Source organism: Scomber japonicus, chromosome 2 (assembly GCF_027409825.1).
Source record: "Scomber japonicus isolate fScoJap1 chromosome 2, fScoJap1.pri, whole genome shotgun sequence".
Taxonomy (NCBI): Eukaryota; Metazoa; Chordata; class Actinopteri; order Scombriformes; family Scombridae; genus Scomber; species Scomber japonicus.
In genome coordinates, this window is record NC_070579.1 from 23398564 (window position 1) to 23415843 (window position 17280).

At 39.1% G+C, this 17280-nt stretch overlaps 3 protein-coding genes across 3 annotated transcripts; all 3 read left to right on the plus strand.

Moving 5' to 3' along the window:
• Positions 1-4026: 4026 nt before the first annotated feature.
• fdx2 (ferredoxin 2) lies at positions 4027-7959 on the plus strand. The gene is made up of 5 exons (XM_053329032.1): positions 4027-4213; positions 4557-4608; positions 6328-6434; positions 6522-6609; positions 6725-7959. Exons 1-5 carry the CDS (start codon positions 4027-4029, stop codon positions 6879-6881), a joined length of 591 nt encoding a protein of 196 aa, XP_053185007.1. The 3' UTR covers positions 6882-7959.
• A 1683-nt stretch (positions 7960-9642) lies between these two features.
• Positions 9643-13016, plus strand: zglp1 (zinc finger GATA like protein 1). Its single transcript, XM_053326657.1, has 5 exons — positions 9643-9744; positions 10846-11015; positions 11181-11293; positions 11959-12052; positions 12884-13016. The coding sequence occupies exons 1-5, from the start codon at positions 9643-9645 to the stop codon at positions 13014-13016; spliced, it is 612 nt and encodes a 203-aa protein (XP_053182632.1).
• Positions 13017-15046: 2030 nt separating this feature from the next.
• LOC128366019 (forkhead box protein D1-like) lies at positions 15047-15955 on the plus strand. Its single transcript, XM_053326668.1, has one exon. It carries the CDS (start codon positions 15047-15049, stop codon positions 15953-15955), a length of 909 nt encoding a protein of 302 aa, XP_053182643.1.
• Positions 15956-17280: the final 1325 nt, after the last annotated feature.

Below are 17280 nucleotides of genomic sequence, written 5' to 3' on the forward strand. Positions count from 1 at the left end.
CATCAGAATTGGGCTGAGTACTACGAAACAGTCTGGGTAGGTCCAAAGGTATTAAAAGACCAACTTTAAAGCAAAAGCTGCTTTATGGGGTTTATTGACAATAACAAATTGTTGGATGTCACCAGCTTCTTTTAAATGTGAGGAAATCTGATCAACATAATGTGCATTCTCCTTTCAATGCTCAAGTATATTAAAATCCACAAACTTAGTGGACTTATGATTTACTCAGTGTGTTTGGATTTGTTGACATGATTCGTTGCATCTCTGTGACCTCCACAGTCTTTGACCTCTCTCTGCAGCTTCACTTAATCCAGTGTCAAAGGTCAACAGTCAGTGGTCAACACTGTCCATCACAGGCCAGACGGTAGACGCTCAGCCACAGACTGAGACCACTAAACCCAAATCAGATCTTGAGCTAAAACAAACATATCACCGTTAGCCGCTGTGCAGTTTTTAGTATTGTGTGTTAAAAAGGTCATTAATTACAAACACCTCAACACAACCTTGAAGCCCCAGGGAGACATTTAAATGTGTGACACACAATAGGGAAAGTGTCCCAGAACTGATGTATAAACATTGACTAAGACGCTGTTTTGCCTGTAATAATGTCAGCTCCCAGACTGCAGTTTACTCACATTGATGGTAAGTTCCCTTTTGTCTGGCTCAGAAACAAGAATTCCCACACAGACCAAGCATGAAAGGTCATAGGGTACTTTTCCCTTTTAACTGTTTCTAATTAGTTACTCTCAGAAGTTTGTGTGATTCATCTGAGAGGCGGGATGCATAACACAGCTGGCGCAACACTGCCCACATGCAAGTAAACACATGCATGGAAAGCAGTTTTAAACATTAAGATAAAGATGACATGATAAGATCACACAGAACTGAGTTACAGGAGTTCAGACACGTTCTGATGTTGTGTTACTTAACTACTTCAAAATGTTTTAACATAACCTATTGTCTCATACAGCAAGCTACTGGGCAGGAAATCACTAAATTTACATTACATTCAAACTCTGGATTCCCTTAAAAACTCTCATCATCTGACAAATCTGAGCAGACTGCAGTAAAACAGCTGAAATCAAATGAAACCCAGAGACTTAATATAGATCATCACACTTTATAATGTAGTTACAGTAAAGTACAATAAATAAACATTAAACAGGGGAAATACAATGTGTATGCACACGCACACACACACACACACACACACACACACACACACACACACACACACACAGAAAACTTTGTAACTTTTTTAACTGTATACAAATGAAGCATTTTCAACCAATTCTACCAATGTTGTTGGGGTTGTGAAACCTTTTAAACAAACACCACAAACAAAATGACTTAAGATAAGCTCATGAAAAAACTCCATTTGTTGAGAAAGACTGTGTGTCTATTCTTTTCTTATTGTCAATAAATCCCATGAAATACCAAAACCAACAGTGCATTAGTCAATCTATCCACAATCTCCGACTTCCCAGCCCTGCCTGTGGCCCTCAGCCCAAAATTAATTCTTTCTACTAATGACTACTTTAAGAAAGTCTCAGTGACTTCCCAAAACATCTGTGTACTTTGGTGTGTTGTACATTACTTACAGTATGCTTTTTATGATATTCTGTTATATGTACAAATATATATATATATATATATATATATATATATATGTATACACACAATAATGGGAGCACTGACAGGAGTGACTGAATGGAACCCAAAGGACTGCTGGGATTTGTTTTCCATGCTTTATCTGTTCTTCGAAACATAATACGTACACATGCTCATTACATACTCTGGGTAGATTCAGCAAATCACTATATCACTGCTAAAATGTCCACACATGCTATTGCTGTTGTGCTCTGGGTGACTTGTGTTAGAAGAGAGTGTCTTGAAACATGTCTTGTTTAAATATTTCAGTGTAAATGGCTTGAGGAGATATGTCTACTGTATGTGGGGGAGTATAAATTATTGTACTGCATAGTCATCAGGGAGGATGGGGAGTGTAATTTGAAGAAACCATTTAATATTCTAGTGATGCGTGTAACAACCTCCACCAACCACACCTCTACATATACACGCACGCACACACGCACGCACACACACACACACGCACGCACACACACACACACACACACACACACACACACACACACACACACACACACACACACACACACACACACACACACACACACACACACACACCTGCAAGACCTGAGGACAAGAGGGCCCAAGGATATAGTGCTCTAGATTCACAGACTTCACAGACGAACAGATAAACTGTCCCTGGACACTAATCGTGTGCAGGTGTGTGTGTGAGAGAGAGAGTACATATAGTACATACAAGAAAGTGTAATAGCGTTTCATTATGTGGATCAAGACTACATAAAGTGTAATAATCTATATGCCAGTGAGTTGAACTGGCTGTAAAAAAAAAAAAAAAAAACGTGACGTGAGATTGCCTCATTTACTTTTTATGACCATACACATGGGAGGAACCTCTACATCCAGATGGGGGGTTAGTATACAGCTTAAACCCACCTAAAAGAGAGGGTTCTCCCCAAAGTATAAATCATTATGAGACACTGAAAGATAAGAAAAGAGCATAAAATATAGTGCTATCCCAGTGGGTGAGCTCATCATTTATTATAGACTCACTCAAGCCTATAAATCATAACTCAATATCAACACAACTTTCCTCTTTGGCAGTTTTACTGCTGTGTAAAGGGATTATGTGTTCAATAGCAGTTTTTCTAGGATAACTTCCTGTCTTTCAAGTGAATGTCAAGGACAGAGAAGAATGGGAAAGTAAGAGACAACAGAGTGCCTGAGCGCTTCACTCTCCTCCAGCCATAACATCACTTCTCTGTCGTCACACTCTGGTGGTCTCAGTCATACATGACAGTCTTCTGCTGCCAACCTGCATCACATTTCTTATCAATATTTCCTCCACAGTACACAGCGCCAGGCCAGGGCAGATGTTTAATTCTGTGTGATACTGGCGATTATAGCGTTTTACACTAAATGGGACTTCACTTTGTGAAAATATAAAATATTTTGAACTACAGGCAGGCCTGCTTCCTTAGGCAAGAGGAGTATGGTGGACAAAGTACTGGATAAAAAAAACAACCTGAAGGCCAAAATCAGACACAGGATCTGCACACTACACTGATAGTTCCCAGCAGACCTGCTTCTTTCACCAGAGGCATAACTTTAACAGGCTTAGACTAGTCAGAGCTGCATCTAGAAACAAAATACAGTAGCACAGAATGTGGTATGTCTTTGTTTAAAGCAAGAGAAAATAGCAATGCTGCAATATGATAAAAATATTCCATAACAAGTTAAATTATAATATCGGATTATAATTAGTAATGCAAGTTGAGACGGAGTCAATAGATGAATAAAGATAAAACCAAGAGAAATACTTTTGGTTTAGAGATAGTCATCAAACTGTTTAAGAACTGTTTAAAAAATGTGTTTTTCTTGTACTGTACAGAATGATGTACGTGCAGAGTTTGATACAAGAAAACTGTTTTCACCATTATCTGCTGAAAGTGAAAAGTTTCTCTGTGTTCACTAAAAATCTAAGTTAAAGTGGCGGGCAAATGAGTATTTGTGATATAACAACCAGTTTAAAAGCTGATCATGATCCCGCATGCAGCTTACACAACTGTGATGTAAAAACATGATGGAGGGGGTGGGCACACATTATTATTCAAAGCAGAAAGGTTATTAGCTTGCCTGGTTGAATAAAAGTCCTTTCACATCTGTTATTGCTACTTGTAGGGAGTTAAAAGCTTTGCCTTGAATGAACGCAAATTAATCTCAAAAAGTGCTTGGTTTTCTTTGAGCCTTTATCTATGTTAATTTACATAATCCAATATCATAGTAATTTTGTTGCGTTTGGGCCATTTATGGTCTGATTATGAGGCAGCAGCGCCCCCTGTTGTCACAGATGTGTATCACTCCGCCGTTAGCTCTTTTCCTATAGGCCGTTTTCGACCATGTGACCAAAACACAATCATGGCGGCCTCAGCTGCTGTCCGGTCGAGCATGGGGCTGACTTTGAGACTTTCTCGAGTAATACCGGACTGTAGCACATGTCCGCTGTACAGGCTGAAGAGCTGTGGGAACGGCGCAACTAATCAACAAAGGGGAGGCTCCATCGATAGTTTCCGAACGATTAATCGACATTTGCAGACCAGTATAGGTGAGTGATACAGCCTGCTAACACATTTAGCCTCAGTCAGAGCCTGCCTCTTCTCTCTCAGGACGATTTTTTCACGATAAGTCGAATAAATGTTGATAATTCGTCGTACTACCAGAGTTAATGTTACTGCTGATGCCAGGAAAGTTTGGCGTACAGGTGGTCAGGGGATTTCGGCTTTCACTGGGGTCGAAAGTTCATTCAATAACACTTGTGTAACTTGACGTCACCCAGATGTAGTGATGAAACATTGTGCAGCGGGTCGGATATCCCTTCGATGCTGTGTGGAGTCTGTTATCACCACTGACAGCAGAAATACTCACTGTCCTCATATCTTCTCTCGAAGGTCTTTATCACAGTGAGGAGGGGAGCTCCAACTCAGAGGACCCAGACGACGTGTAAGTTTACATGGGCTTTTTAGTATCAAGTAGTACACGTTTTTACTTTTAATTAGAGCAGAGCTTCTGTTATCCAACATTGAAACATGTCTTTGTGTTTGTGTGTGTGCGCGTGCGTGTTGGGAGGGGGGAGGTCGATATTTATAATTTTTGCCTAGTCATGCTAAACTTGCATTTTGTGATTCACTGACCTCATTCTGTTGTTGTTCATTTGGATTAAAGGATATGTTCACATTTTTTAAAATCTATCTTAAAACAACAGTCATATAAGTGAACACTGAAAGATGTTTTCCTTGCTGCAATCATTTCCCCTGTTCATACTGGCCTCAAATTCACTTTCAATGTAATAGTCATATCAAGTGGATATCGGCCACTTTTATAGTCTTTTAAGCATAAAAGCATCCCTCTTTGTGTTTTCCTTTGCACAGTGTTTCCCTGTTGGGCTGTAGTGAAAGTAAAGTAACAAAAAGAGTGACTCTGGCACTAAAAAGACTATAATGTTGAAAGATATCTTGATTGGCTGAAGCTTCATTTTGGCTTCCGGCAAACTTTCTAAACACATTTTTGCACAGAAGAAGGTCTGTGAATTTTGCCCCCGTCACTTACATTGGGATCTTCTAATGGTCAGTATGAACAGGAGGAACGAATACAGCAAGAAAAAAAGTACCAAAATTTATTTGGGCACCTGACTTAAGGTTGAATACAGACTTGAACTTTGAACATGTCCTTTTTAAAATGGTGCCAATACTTTAAATCAGCAGATGTCATAGCATGTACATAAAATGTTTGAGGGCAAGAATCGTCTGCATAATTTATAAATGTGAGGGTACACATTTTTGTAGTTCTGAATATTAACAGTAATTCATGCAGGGCTGCAACTAAGTTATTTTAATTATTGATTAAACTTATGATTATTTTGTTGATTAATCAATTAATTGTCCGGTCGTGAAATCTCACAAAACTGAAATTGTGATCGGGATTTTCCAAAACCTGAGGCAACATCCTCAAATGTCTTGTTAGTCCACAACATCCCACAACCCAAAGATACTGTGTTTATTGTCACGGAAGACTCAAGAACTCACATGTAACAAGCTGGAATCAGAGAATTTGAACAATATTTTTCAAAACAATTAATTGATCAGTTGGCAACTAATTGATCAATGGTTACAGCTCAAACATGTGCTCTGGCTAGCACAATGTTCAACTCCTGATACAATAACTGTGGGGCTCTATACAAACCAATTATCCACAGAGGTGCTTGCAGAAATCCAAGCTGAAGTTGACTGCCACTAATTAAATCAAGAATCTGCCCAATTTTCCCTGTCAGTTAAAAGTACTCCTTAAGTACATATTTTACTTTTAATACAAAGTAGCAGTTGAGGAATAAGTAATGATACTCAGACAAAAATATAACGTCTTTACAAGCACTGTCCTGAACATTGTAAATTAGAGCCTGACAGATGAATTGGCGGGTTGATTTTATCAGCCAATATTACCTTCTCATATAAGTAACTAAAAAGAACAGCGCAGAAAGGTATTTTTGAAGCAACTTACAAAAAATGTCATTACATCTGTGAAAATTCTCTGTCATCCAGGTTGTGGTATGTCTAGAAGAGCTGAAGAAGCATTATAGATATAAGAGGGAAATATCTTCAAGAATATAAATCTAATATTCTTAGAAGAGCGTTTTTTTTTAATTGTTCAATGTCTGCTGTTCAGGGTCAATGTGGTGTATATAGATCGGTCCGGCAAGAGGATCCCTGTTAAGGCCAAAGTGGGAGACAATGTTCTTTACCTGGCACACAAGCATGGAATTGAACTTGAAGGTGAGTGTTTACACATTTAAAGTGATTTAACTGAAGTATGATTTTAGGACAATTATTGCTAATTATATGTGTATTTGTTTCATTCAGGAGCCTGTGAGGCATCGCTTGCCTGCTCAACTTGTCAGGTCTATGTGAGTGATGCTCATTTTGACAAACTGCCAGATCCTGAGGAGAGGTATGTCTCCTTCTGATATCCACATTAATTGACATGCATTTTATTTTACAGAAACGTCTGTGCCTGATGGGATGAAAGGGAGATAGCTGATTCTTATATATCTTGCTTTCTTTAGGGAGGATGATATGTTGGACATGGCGCCCATGCTTCAGGAGAACTCCCGGCTGGGATGCCAGATCATTCTCACTCCAGAACTTGACGGCATCGAGCTGACCTTGCCCAAAGTCACCAGGAACTTCTATGTGGATGGCCATGTTCCCACACCTCACTGAGAAGAAGCACATATGATGGACGAAGGGGATTGGAGCAAAATGAGAGGGTGTCGCTGCGAGCTAGACACCATGTGTGCTGGTTGAGTGAGGGGGCGACCACGAAGAGACGCAGAGCTAGGATAGTAAAGTCCGTAGCAACTCCCAAGATGTCTTGCCGACTGACAATTTCCGCAGTTAACCAATGACAGGACAGGGCTGCAGACAATATCAGGCAGTCAGACACAAGTCTCACTGAAGGTGAAATTAATGGTTACTTCCAAAAAAAACTGTGATGTTTTAACTGACAGTGTATTTATTTATGTGGAGTTTTCTCAGGCCAGCATTTACACCATTCAATCTCACAGACTGTTCTTTGTTAAAACACCAGGGGAGGTCAGGGACATTCATGTTTTTGTTGCAGAGCAGTTTTCTTTTAACAAAGTCCTTTGTGTCATTGAATGGAACATTCCTTGTTACAGCTCATATACGCACAAGTATCACATGTTCTTATCATTTCAGCCAATCCATAATCATCACCTTAATTCACTTGAAAGGTATTGTATACATAGCATTAGCTTTAATTGTCATGTACCAAGTTCATTTGTAGGTTTTATGATGGCTCATCAACATAGAGCATACCGACTGTAGTTTCAGGCAACTCAGACATGTACTGAAGCTCAGAGGGAGGGGGGAGTGATTAACAAAGCAAAATATAAAATTTAAATCTTAACTTTTACTTACTATAAACAAAAAACAAATCCTAGGGCATCAGCTGATAATCATTTTCTTCAAGTGTTAGATCAAAACTGACTTTGATAATTATCACAAGGGGAAGAACAACAGTGCTGTTGAGACCCAGCTGTTTCTCTATGGTGACTGATTAAAGCTTGATTTGTTAATGTGGCTCATTTGTGCTCACATGGAAAGGAGAGGTGTCTGTTTTTGAAGCTGGTGGGCTTCATGTTACTATGGAATGAGTTTACCACATCTACCATTTACATAAGTCTACTGTACTTGTCCAACTTATGCACAGATGTAAGTGTATATAATGCCTTTAGGAATTACAAATGTTTAAAGTTGTGCAATAAAATGCTTTTAAAAGTAATTTTTGTGCTCTGCACTCTTTGCCTAGCAACATTTAACATTAACTACAGGGACTGAAATGGGACAAAAATGATGTTTCCATTATGTTTTCAATCGAAGTCATCATAAATCGATGACTCCGCGATTAGCTGTTGGCTACTGTTGGTAAAGTCTCTCCCTTCAACGAGCAAAGACTTCAACAGAGTTTTGTCTTGCCAACAAAATGTGCTGCAGCAGCCACAAAGTGAAAGAGGAGCTCTGTGTTGGCGACACTTTTATACCTCAGCAGCTGTAATCAAGCAAACCAAAAACACCCGCGCAACTACTGCTGGTCCAAAACATGGATCTGATCATAGCAACCAGCTCCGAGTAAGTTGACATTGATGTGAAGATCTAAGGTGGGTGATGGCTTGCTAACTGGGTCAGTTATACATTTATACTTTTTAGACGACCACGTTTTGAACTCTGCTCTGTAAGACTTAAATGTTGAAGAGTTGGTTAGCCGAGGCCATGGCACGTAGAAAGTAGTAGGCTAGAGCACAGATGGGTGAACTAGATGCAAAAGTTACAATTCAAGGCCTATTTATTGGTTTACTTGATGTGCGATCATTGATCAGGCGCCATGCAGTGGGCTACCTTCTGTGATTCACAAGAACACAATCAAGTCAATTGCTGAAGTTGTACACCCACTCAGCCAATACATAGTCCGACTGAGTTGAGTATGTATTGTAGCCATATCGAATAGACCATAACAATAAGTAATGTTAGATGTTATAACATAAATGTCACAAATGTCTAAGAACAAAGGTCGAAAAAGTGATTGTACATGTACAATGGTGATGAATCATTTAATAATAGTTTAGATTTTCTGTGTGTCAGTGGCACAGTAATTTGTCTGCGCTCGCGACAGGTCAACCGTTACAAACCGCGAAACTGTCCACATTCTAGAACAAAATGGCTACATTTTAAAACACATTTAAACTTCACCAGGGGTTCCAAGTGTTGTTACATTCCTTCCGGTGAGTTTCATACGCTACATTTATTTATATTTCCCCATTTTTAAGAATAGTGGTCTAATGTCACACTTACTTTTACGGAAATTATAACTTTTGTGTGTTTATGAAATAACACAATATCGACTCCTCAATATAAAAATATCCCAAACTCTTAAATTCGTGTTTTCATTAAAGTCATGACTGTCGTGTCGTCCACAGTTTAGAAACAAAACTGTTTAGACACTGTATTGTCACTAGCTTATTTCAGCATTCAGAAATGTATCCCTCAAAGGAGCGACAGATCTTAATATAGATATAGCGAACAAGCTGAATTATTCTGCGTTTTGTCAACGTTAATTTGCAATTCAACTTATATAATTATTTCCCAACAGTTTTATTGTCACCTCTTTAATATGAAATAATTAACTACGTACTTTCCACCGTAGGCCTATACAGTCTGTCTGTGAGTTCAATTGAAGTGTTTTTTCCTCCATCTAATCAGACTCTTTCATCTGTAAAACCTTGAGTGGCCTCGAGAGGTAAAACTGTACAAAAATCAGCCATTTCTGAAGCAAGGTTTTTATTTTCTTATTTCCAATGTTGGCATCATCTCACAACATATTTTGGGGGTGTGGAGCACTATTTGGGGGAAAACCGATCTAAAAGCTGTTTGTTTCTATTTATGATGCAGACATCGCCTCAACATGAGCACAGGACAAGAGACACAAGCTGCCTTCTTCCAGGGAAACCAAAGCACAGTGGAACAAGATGCTTCCCAATCTGCACTCTTCTACCTGTTCCAGGAAGTTTCAAAACTAGCGCCTCCCATCCACAAAAATTTCATGGACACGAATTCCCTGTCCACATGGCTTAATGACACATCTAGGCAGGATCATTTCAGGATTAAAAATGAAGAGCTTGGAAATTCATTTCAAACCTCTAGTAGTTCCTGCCAGCACAGTTTGTCTTTTATGTCCCCTTATAATGAGGTGAAAAAAGTAAAACAGGGAAGTCAAAGCAGGACAGTCACAGCTTTGGTTGAGCAACATCCTGAATGCAACAGCCCCTGGAAAATGCTGAGTCTGATCAATCTTCAGTGTGAGAGGCTCATGCATCAAAGAGATGTAGAAGAACTTGACACAAAATCAGTATCATCTACCACAAAATTAGGCTATTCAGTAGCCAAATCATTGACTGCAGCAGGTCAAGGAGTTGGAGATGACTGTGTAAGTGTTGAACACACTTTGAGACCATCTCAATCTCTCTGTGAGAGGCAAGAAATCACATTAGGTGCTGTGAATGATGTGAGAGGGGACTGCAGCAGAGGAGACAGTAGTTTTAAGCCACATCCCTGTGTGAAAGACTCTGAAGTGTGCTGTGGTGTTCAAATGCCAATTCCTGAAAAAACAAACACTGTTAGAGCAGAGCTGGTGGAGGTAAATGCAACGGCATCTTCTCAGCCTTCACACAGAGACAAAATGAAGGTCATAATCAGTGTTAACAGACAATCGGAGTGGAACCAGGAATGTAAGAAGGGTTGTTTCTTTACTGAACAGGATATTTTTAACCTACCCACCTCTGAAAATGCTTTGTCACAGACACATATTCTCAATGCATCCCTTAAAACCCAGCTGACTGTTAATTCACATGAAGATGCAAGTGTATCGCTATCAAAGCCAACACTAACGCTAGACTGCAATGCAAACCTTACTTTGACTACAGAGCCCTCATGTGACACCCAGCTGGCACCTCCAAGCTCCATCCTGCCTTCATCACAATTGGCATCACTCTCTTTCAGCACCACAGAGAGTCATCACACACTCTCAAAACAAGATGATCAGATCACATCATCTAAACCAGAATGTGCACATGCTCCCACAAAAGAAAAATCCCCTCCATCTACTCAGCATTGTTCCTCTAAATCCACATGGAGAACCAAGACTCGCAGAAAACAACCTAATCCAAGCCGTAGTGCTGATATCCTAGACCCAGACTTCCAAGGAGTGACATTCAGGATGGACACAGAGTTGGACGACAATAAGGAACAGTGTCAGCTCCTCATAACCGCAAAGTACAGGTGACAACAAATTCAGTTTGGGTGTGGGCCAGATGACATTTTCTGTAAATGAATAGTCTGAAATATGGAATGGTCCTATCACAACTGTATTCCACTGTCTCATTGTGTTTTTTGCATGGTTTTTCAAAAAAACAATTGTTGTATGCCATACATGTTTCCATGCAGCAAGGAGCTCTACAAGAGTGTAAGAAAACCAAGGCTGAGGACGCGAACATCTCAGAGATCCTTTAAAACAAGCAGCTCGGATGAGGAGGGTGACCTGACAAACACTGTTTCAAGTGAGTAACAATTAAGCACGGGGTAGTATTCAATGATGCAACATGTCAATGCCATGTTGACATTTTTACAGACTCTCAAGATGGCCTTCTATTAAAATGTCATTTTATTATTTTTATTTTAAAAATTTAAGTGAAAACCTCAGCGAGAGCAAATTAAATATATAATATATGGTGGTAAAAATATAGTATTAAATTAATGTATTTAAAATGAAATCATTTAGAGCATCATTCTTTAACTGAAGTAACAGTCATGTGGATCATGTATTTGTGTGAAATTCCCAGTTTGTCCACTAGAGGGTACAACTACATCACACACAAATTAAATGTGACTTCACAGCATCAGTTATGACAGGTTTGTCATAAAAGAGAGATGGAAACAGATGCTCTATTCTTTGACATGATGGATAATGTATATCCTGAATTTATCCATCCTGACATTCAGGAACTGCCCTATTTATGTGGGGAGAGCAGTCTATGTGCAGCAGTAGCTGCAAATCAGGTTCAGTATTGTCATACACTAAGAGAAACAAGTTCTGTGATACATGTTCTTGTATGATTACATCTGTGAATAGAGAGAGAAATACATGAAACTGATGTGAAACTTTTAAGTACAGTCAATTCAAAATGACACTTAACAAATATTTGTTTAATTTTTTTTTCCCTAGAGGAAAAAATGTGTGCATCATGCTGCACCAGGAAGACCCCTATGTGGAGAGATGCAGAGGATGGGACCCCTCTCTGTAATGCCTGTGGAATAAGGTAGCTTTGGGAAACGTGTGCTGGAACCTGTGTGCAAGAGCTGACACTCTTAATATGTGTACCTTAAGCCACTTTTCAACTTAAACAAGTTCAGTTTGAACTTTTAAGCACATTTTTGACATAAAACATCTGCTTAAAAGTACATTTAAGCAGTTATGTATTTGATGCAACATTGATGTCCATAATGATCAGACCACAAGGGCTGATTGTCCACTTGGACAATTTGGACAGTGTGTCCATAAAGTTGATTATAAGAGCAAATTATAACTAGTTCCTAAACATCACACCTATAACATATAAAGAATTAGATTGTATGTGGTTTTATCTAGATAAAATGGAGTTTTCCTGGCATACTTTCATATAACATCGGTTCTATGAAATGGTTAACAACAGGCTCATGGACAGCTACACAGATGCTGATATGGGCTTAGATTTTAAAACACTGAAATAGCTCTGCTGCTGGCTCATTGTCAGCACTGTTTTGCATTAGTGGAAAGGACAATGGCAAATCTGTTTAATGTCTCCACGGTTTCTTCTGATCTGTATTTGTAAAAGTGTCAAAAACAACTTGCTGTGGTGCAATAAATTAATTTACAGTGTGTGCTCACAGTCTCGGTCTCAATACACAAGCCTTACAGCTTACATGAAATACAGATTGACAAACCTACTCTGTGATGTTTCAGCTATCATGAATAACTATCAGTGATAAACTGTATGAGGTTTTTTTTAATGATTGAAAGCAGCATTCATTACATGTAAATATCAAAAACAGAGAAGCTTAAACACTGAGAAGTTTTAAACATTGCCATGTTTTTGTCTTGACTTTTTAAGGTATAAGAAGTACAGAGTGCGCTGTGTCAACTGCTGGCATATCCCCAGGAAAGAGGGCAACTCCAACTCATGCTGCCTCAAGTGTGGAAACTTGGTGAGGCTGACCTCAGCTCAGCGGAAACACACCACCTAAGGACCATACATACAGAGAAAATGTCTGCATACACACTTGCACACAACAGTCCAACAATTTATTACAGATGTGAATGTAAAAATGGAGGATAACGTGATTATCAGCACCAGTCTCTTACATCTTACTTGACTCAGGGTATTTACATTAGTTCCACTGCTACAATGTTGTACCTCTGGCTTTAGACAGCTTGTAAAACAACTGGAAAAACAATCTGTACCTCAGTCTTAACTGCAATGCTCATATTTGTGCTACCTGCTAGCCTGTTTATAACATAGTTCACAGAGTGTATACAGTGGATGGGTTTGTTCTTATATATCTACAGACAAAAATGGGACATGTTGATGAAGCACAGGTAGTTTGTAGCAGAGCTGAGAACACTTTGCAACAAATGAATGGGATAGTGTGGGGACACATGCAGTGGAAAGTTGAGTTATAATTGATGTTTTTTTTTCTCATCTAAATAGCGTCAGTGTTGCTTGTGTATAATGGTCAGCAGTGCCAGACAGCTGCAATAGAAGTTATTTCTGTACCGCAGCAGAAACTGCAACCTGAGCTCAGTGTGACCACCGTTATTAACTGCAAAACAATTTACTTCTCTTGACCTTAACAGCAAGACTGCCTGCTATGTTCAGCAGAAGCATGTATAGTTGCACAAGTTAAATTAATTTTTGTTGTTTTTGTCATCGTTTGTTGCTTTTCTTGGAGTTTATTTGGGTTGTTGTTGTTGTTGTTGTTGTTGTTGTTGTTGTTTTGGGGTAGTATTGTGTTGTTGCTGGTTAAAGAGGTGCACTGATTTCCTCAGTATGACTGTTTCTGAGTTTCGGTCTGTATTAAATTCAGTATGAAACATCCAGTGTGTTTCCTGGTTTTTAAACAACACAATTAAATCTTTAAAGGAAAACATGTGTGCACTTACCTGTAGGACAAATGCTAGGCATAAATCTTCCCACTAGGAAAAAAAAGTCAAGGATTATAAAATAGTATAATAGTTTGAGAAGGGTACACATATCATATTAAACTACAGTGAGAGGTACAAAGCAGAGTTGTTCATTAATGAGACTTCCCACAGTTTCCTCAGCCCACCATGCAGTTCAGGCCTGTTTCCCAAGTGGGTGGCCTCACACGGACTGATACAGTGCAGCTATTATTTCAAAAAGGATTACGTCTTCCTCTTATTTGAAACAGCCAGGGAGAGAGAGAGAGAGAGAGAGACAGAGAGAGAGAGAGAGAGAGAGAGAAGGAAAGTGCCAAACCATCCGGCAATAAGGATCACTGAAGGAAATGAGTGTCTTGTAGGCCAAGAACATAAAAGATAGAAACAAGCCCACTAAAAATAATGTGCTTGTTTCATATTTCACTTTAAGCATATTATTATTATTATTATTATTATCAGTATTATTATTATTAATATTGTTATGCAAAATAGTCTCTCCTGCTGTGGTCATTTCAACATCAACTGTCAACTATAAGGAACGTTGAAGTATATTTCCTCAATACTGTACTTGAGTATATTTTTTAGTACTTACTTTTTAAAAATACATTGTACTGTTTAATTCACCATATTTATTTGGCTGCTATAGTTAGTTACTGTATTTTACAGATTAAGGGTCATTGATACAAAGCATATTTTGCTTGTAAAATATGATTCACTGCTAAAGATGTAACAATCCAGTAGAAAAATGTCTCCACTTTGACAAAAATGCACCAAAAAGCTGCTTACAAGCTAACATGTCAGTAATACTTCTGCATTCTCAGTATGATCACACCTAATATTCATTGTACAGTATCTAATGTGAACCTTTTATAGGTTCCCTGTTTCAGATCTGTATCTGCTGTTGTTTTGATGAAGACTGCAGGAGGAGGAGGAGGAGGAGGCTGTGTAAATTGGGAAGCTAAAAAGTCAAAGATGCAGTCAGATGCGCAACTTTTTTGTGAATGAAATGGGAGAAGAGGTCTGCGGCGCCTGTTTAGTCAGACAGGCGCTAATGTAGCCTGCTGGGGCCGCCGCGCCACCAGACCCTGTGAGGACCATGACCTTGGACAGCAAACTCATGGAGGAAACGGACATTGACGTGGAGGGACAGTCAGACGGCGGCGAGGCTGTGAAGAACACAGTTCTTTCAGGGTTTCATCGGAGATATGCGGATTTGGAGCAGAGCGCTTCATCCATAGCTGCTGAAGTTCGGGAGGAGGGAGACTTTGCAGTACGGTTCCGAGATGGTCCAGGCAGGAGAACCGCATCGGTGAAGCCCCCATACTCCTACATCGCTCTCATCACCATGGCCATCCTCCAGAGCCCGAAAAAGAGACTCACCCTCAGTGAGATATGTGATTTTATCAGCCAGCGATTTGCGTATTATCGGGAGAAGTTTCCTGCGTGGCAAAACTCAATCCGTCACAACTTGTCTCTTAACGACTGTTTTGTCAAAATGCCCCGGGAGCCTGGGAATCCCGGGAAGGGAAACTATTGGACTCTGGATCCCATGTCGGCCGATATGTTTGAAAACGGGAGTTTTCTGCGCCGGAGGAAACGCTTCAAGAGGCAACATTTTTATTTGGGGGACTCTAGAGCGCAGGAGCGCAGTCTCATGCCTATTTTTCCTCTGCCTGGAGCGCACAGGATGGGCTCTTGTCTTCAGGGTCCTGATTTATACCGAGATCTGGGCATAGGAAGTCGATTAAGCTCCCATACTTGTCCCAGCGTCCCACATGTAAGCAGCATTATAGGCCTACCAGTGCTGTCTTCCCTCCTGTCCAAGAATTTCCCCTCATGTTTTGAACATTTTGACCCGGGACGCTGCGCCGCTGGCCCATCTTTGCCTCCAAACTCTGCGTTCATATCTCCTGTCTCGCATCACGGAATGATACCTAACTATCCGGTTTCTCAGTTTCCCAATTTTCCTACTGGGATTATTAAAGTTTCGTCTACTTTAATTTAATCTAACTATCTCACGGAGAGCTGAACTGAATCTGTCCGCTCAGTCTCAGAATAATAAACCCATGGTATATGTAAATATGCTCTTTAATGATGGCCTAAGCTTGCAGCCAGGCCTCCATAGTTAGTGTTTGCGTGAAGCAAATATTTTTGAAAAACAGATTTTTTAAATGTTTGCAATAAACTGTGTTTGAATTTACACAGCGTTTGTCTGCAATTCAAAATCATAGGATTAATCAGAATTTAGACACTAGGCCTATAAAATAATGTAGCCTACAGTTATGCTTGGGTGCGATTTTATAAAAAAAACATTTTGATTGATTGTTTTGGTTACATTTATATTTGTAAAACGGAATTGAAGAAGTCTTAATTTGTGCGAGTCCAGCCACTATAATAAAAAGGGACCATTTAAATGTCACATATACTACTACTACACATAATTGTATTATTGTTATTATTATTAATAATATTAATAATGATAATAATAAAAACAACAACAATAATAATAATAATACGACATTTGGGGTCATTTTATTTTTGAAGATGAGAATGAACTAAATTAATGTTATTATAAAAAGTAGCTGGCTGATGGTGGAATGACTGAACAACTAACAAAGCACATGTACAGCTCACAGGTATAGACTAAATAGCTGAACTTATCTGATAGGCCTAATGATTTGCACAAGCCTGCACTTGACTGGTTTGAAAAAAATAAAGAAAATTGTTAAAATGTGACATCTCTGCATGTACTTTCTTTTGCTCAACTCAGTTAATTTAGAGTAGGTAAACACAAGAGATGTGAAACAAAAGATGTGAGCATGTGTGCATATTTTCTCTTTCCCTCCCTGGTTTATTGATTATTCCTTTGATTGTGTGTGTCATTTCTTCCACATCATGTTTAAAACAGGGCGTCCTTTAGTCCAAACTGACCTTCATATTACAGCACAATGGCCTTGTCACCTTCTGCAGCCTAAATAAGTAGCACATGACTGTAGCAATGTTTGCTCTGTATACTGTCAGCATGAATATCACATACATCTGGTCATCTGGCTGTCAGGCATTGTTACAAGTTAAAACTGTACTGCTGGCTTTAATCAGATGTACTCGGTGCTGTTTGTTTTGTTATGTGGAAACATGAGTGCTGCAGGGCGACTGCATTTGGAGATTTGTGGATTCAAATACTTTTCTAAAAGTAGAAATAACATAATTGAAAAATATAAACTCATAATTTTACTGAAGTATTGTGACACATACTGATACGTTAAAGGTAAAGTTGTTATGATGCAGCATTGGATCTTTCAGTCTGATGAATTAATGTTTATTATCACC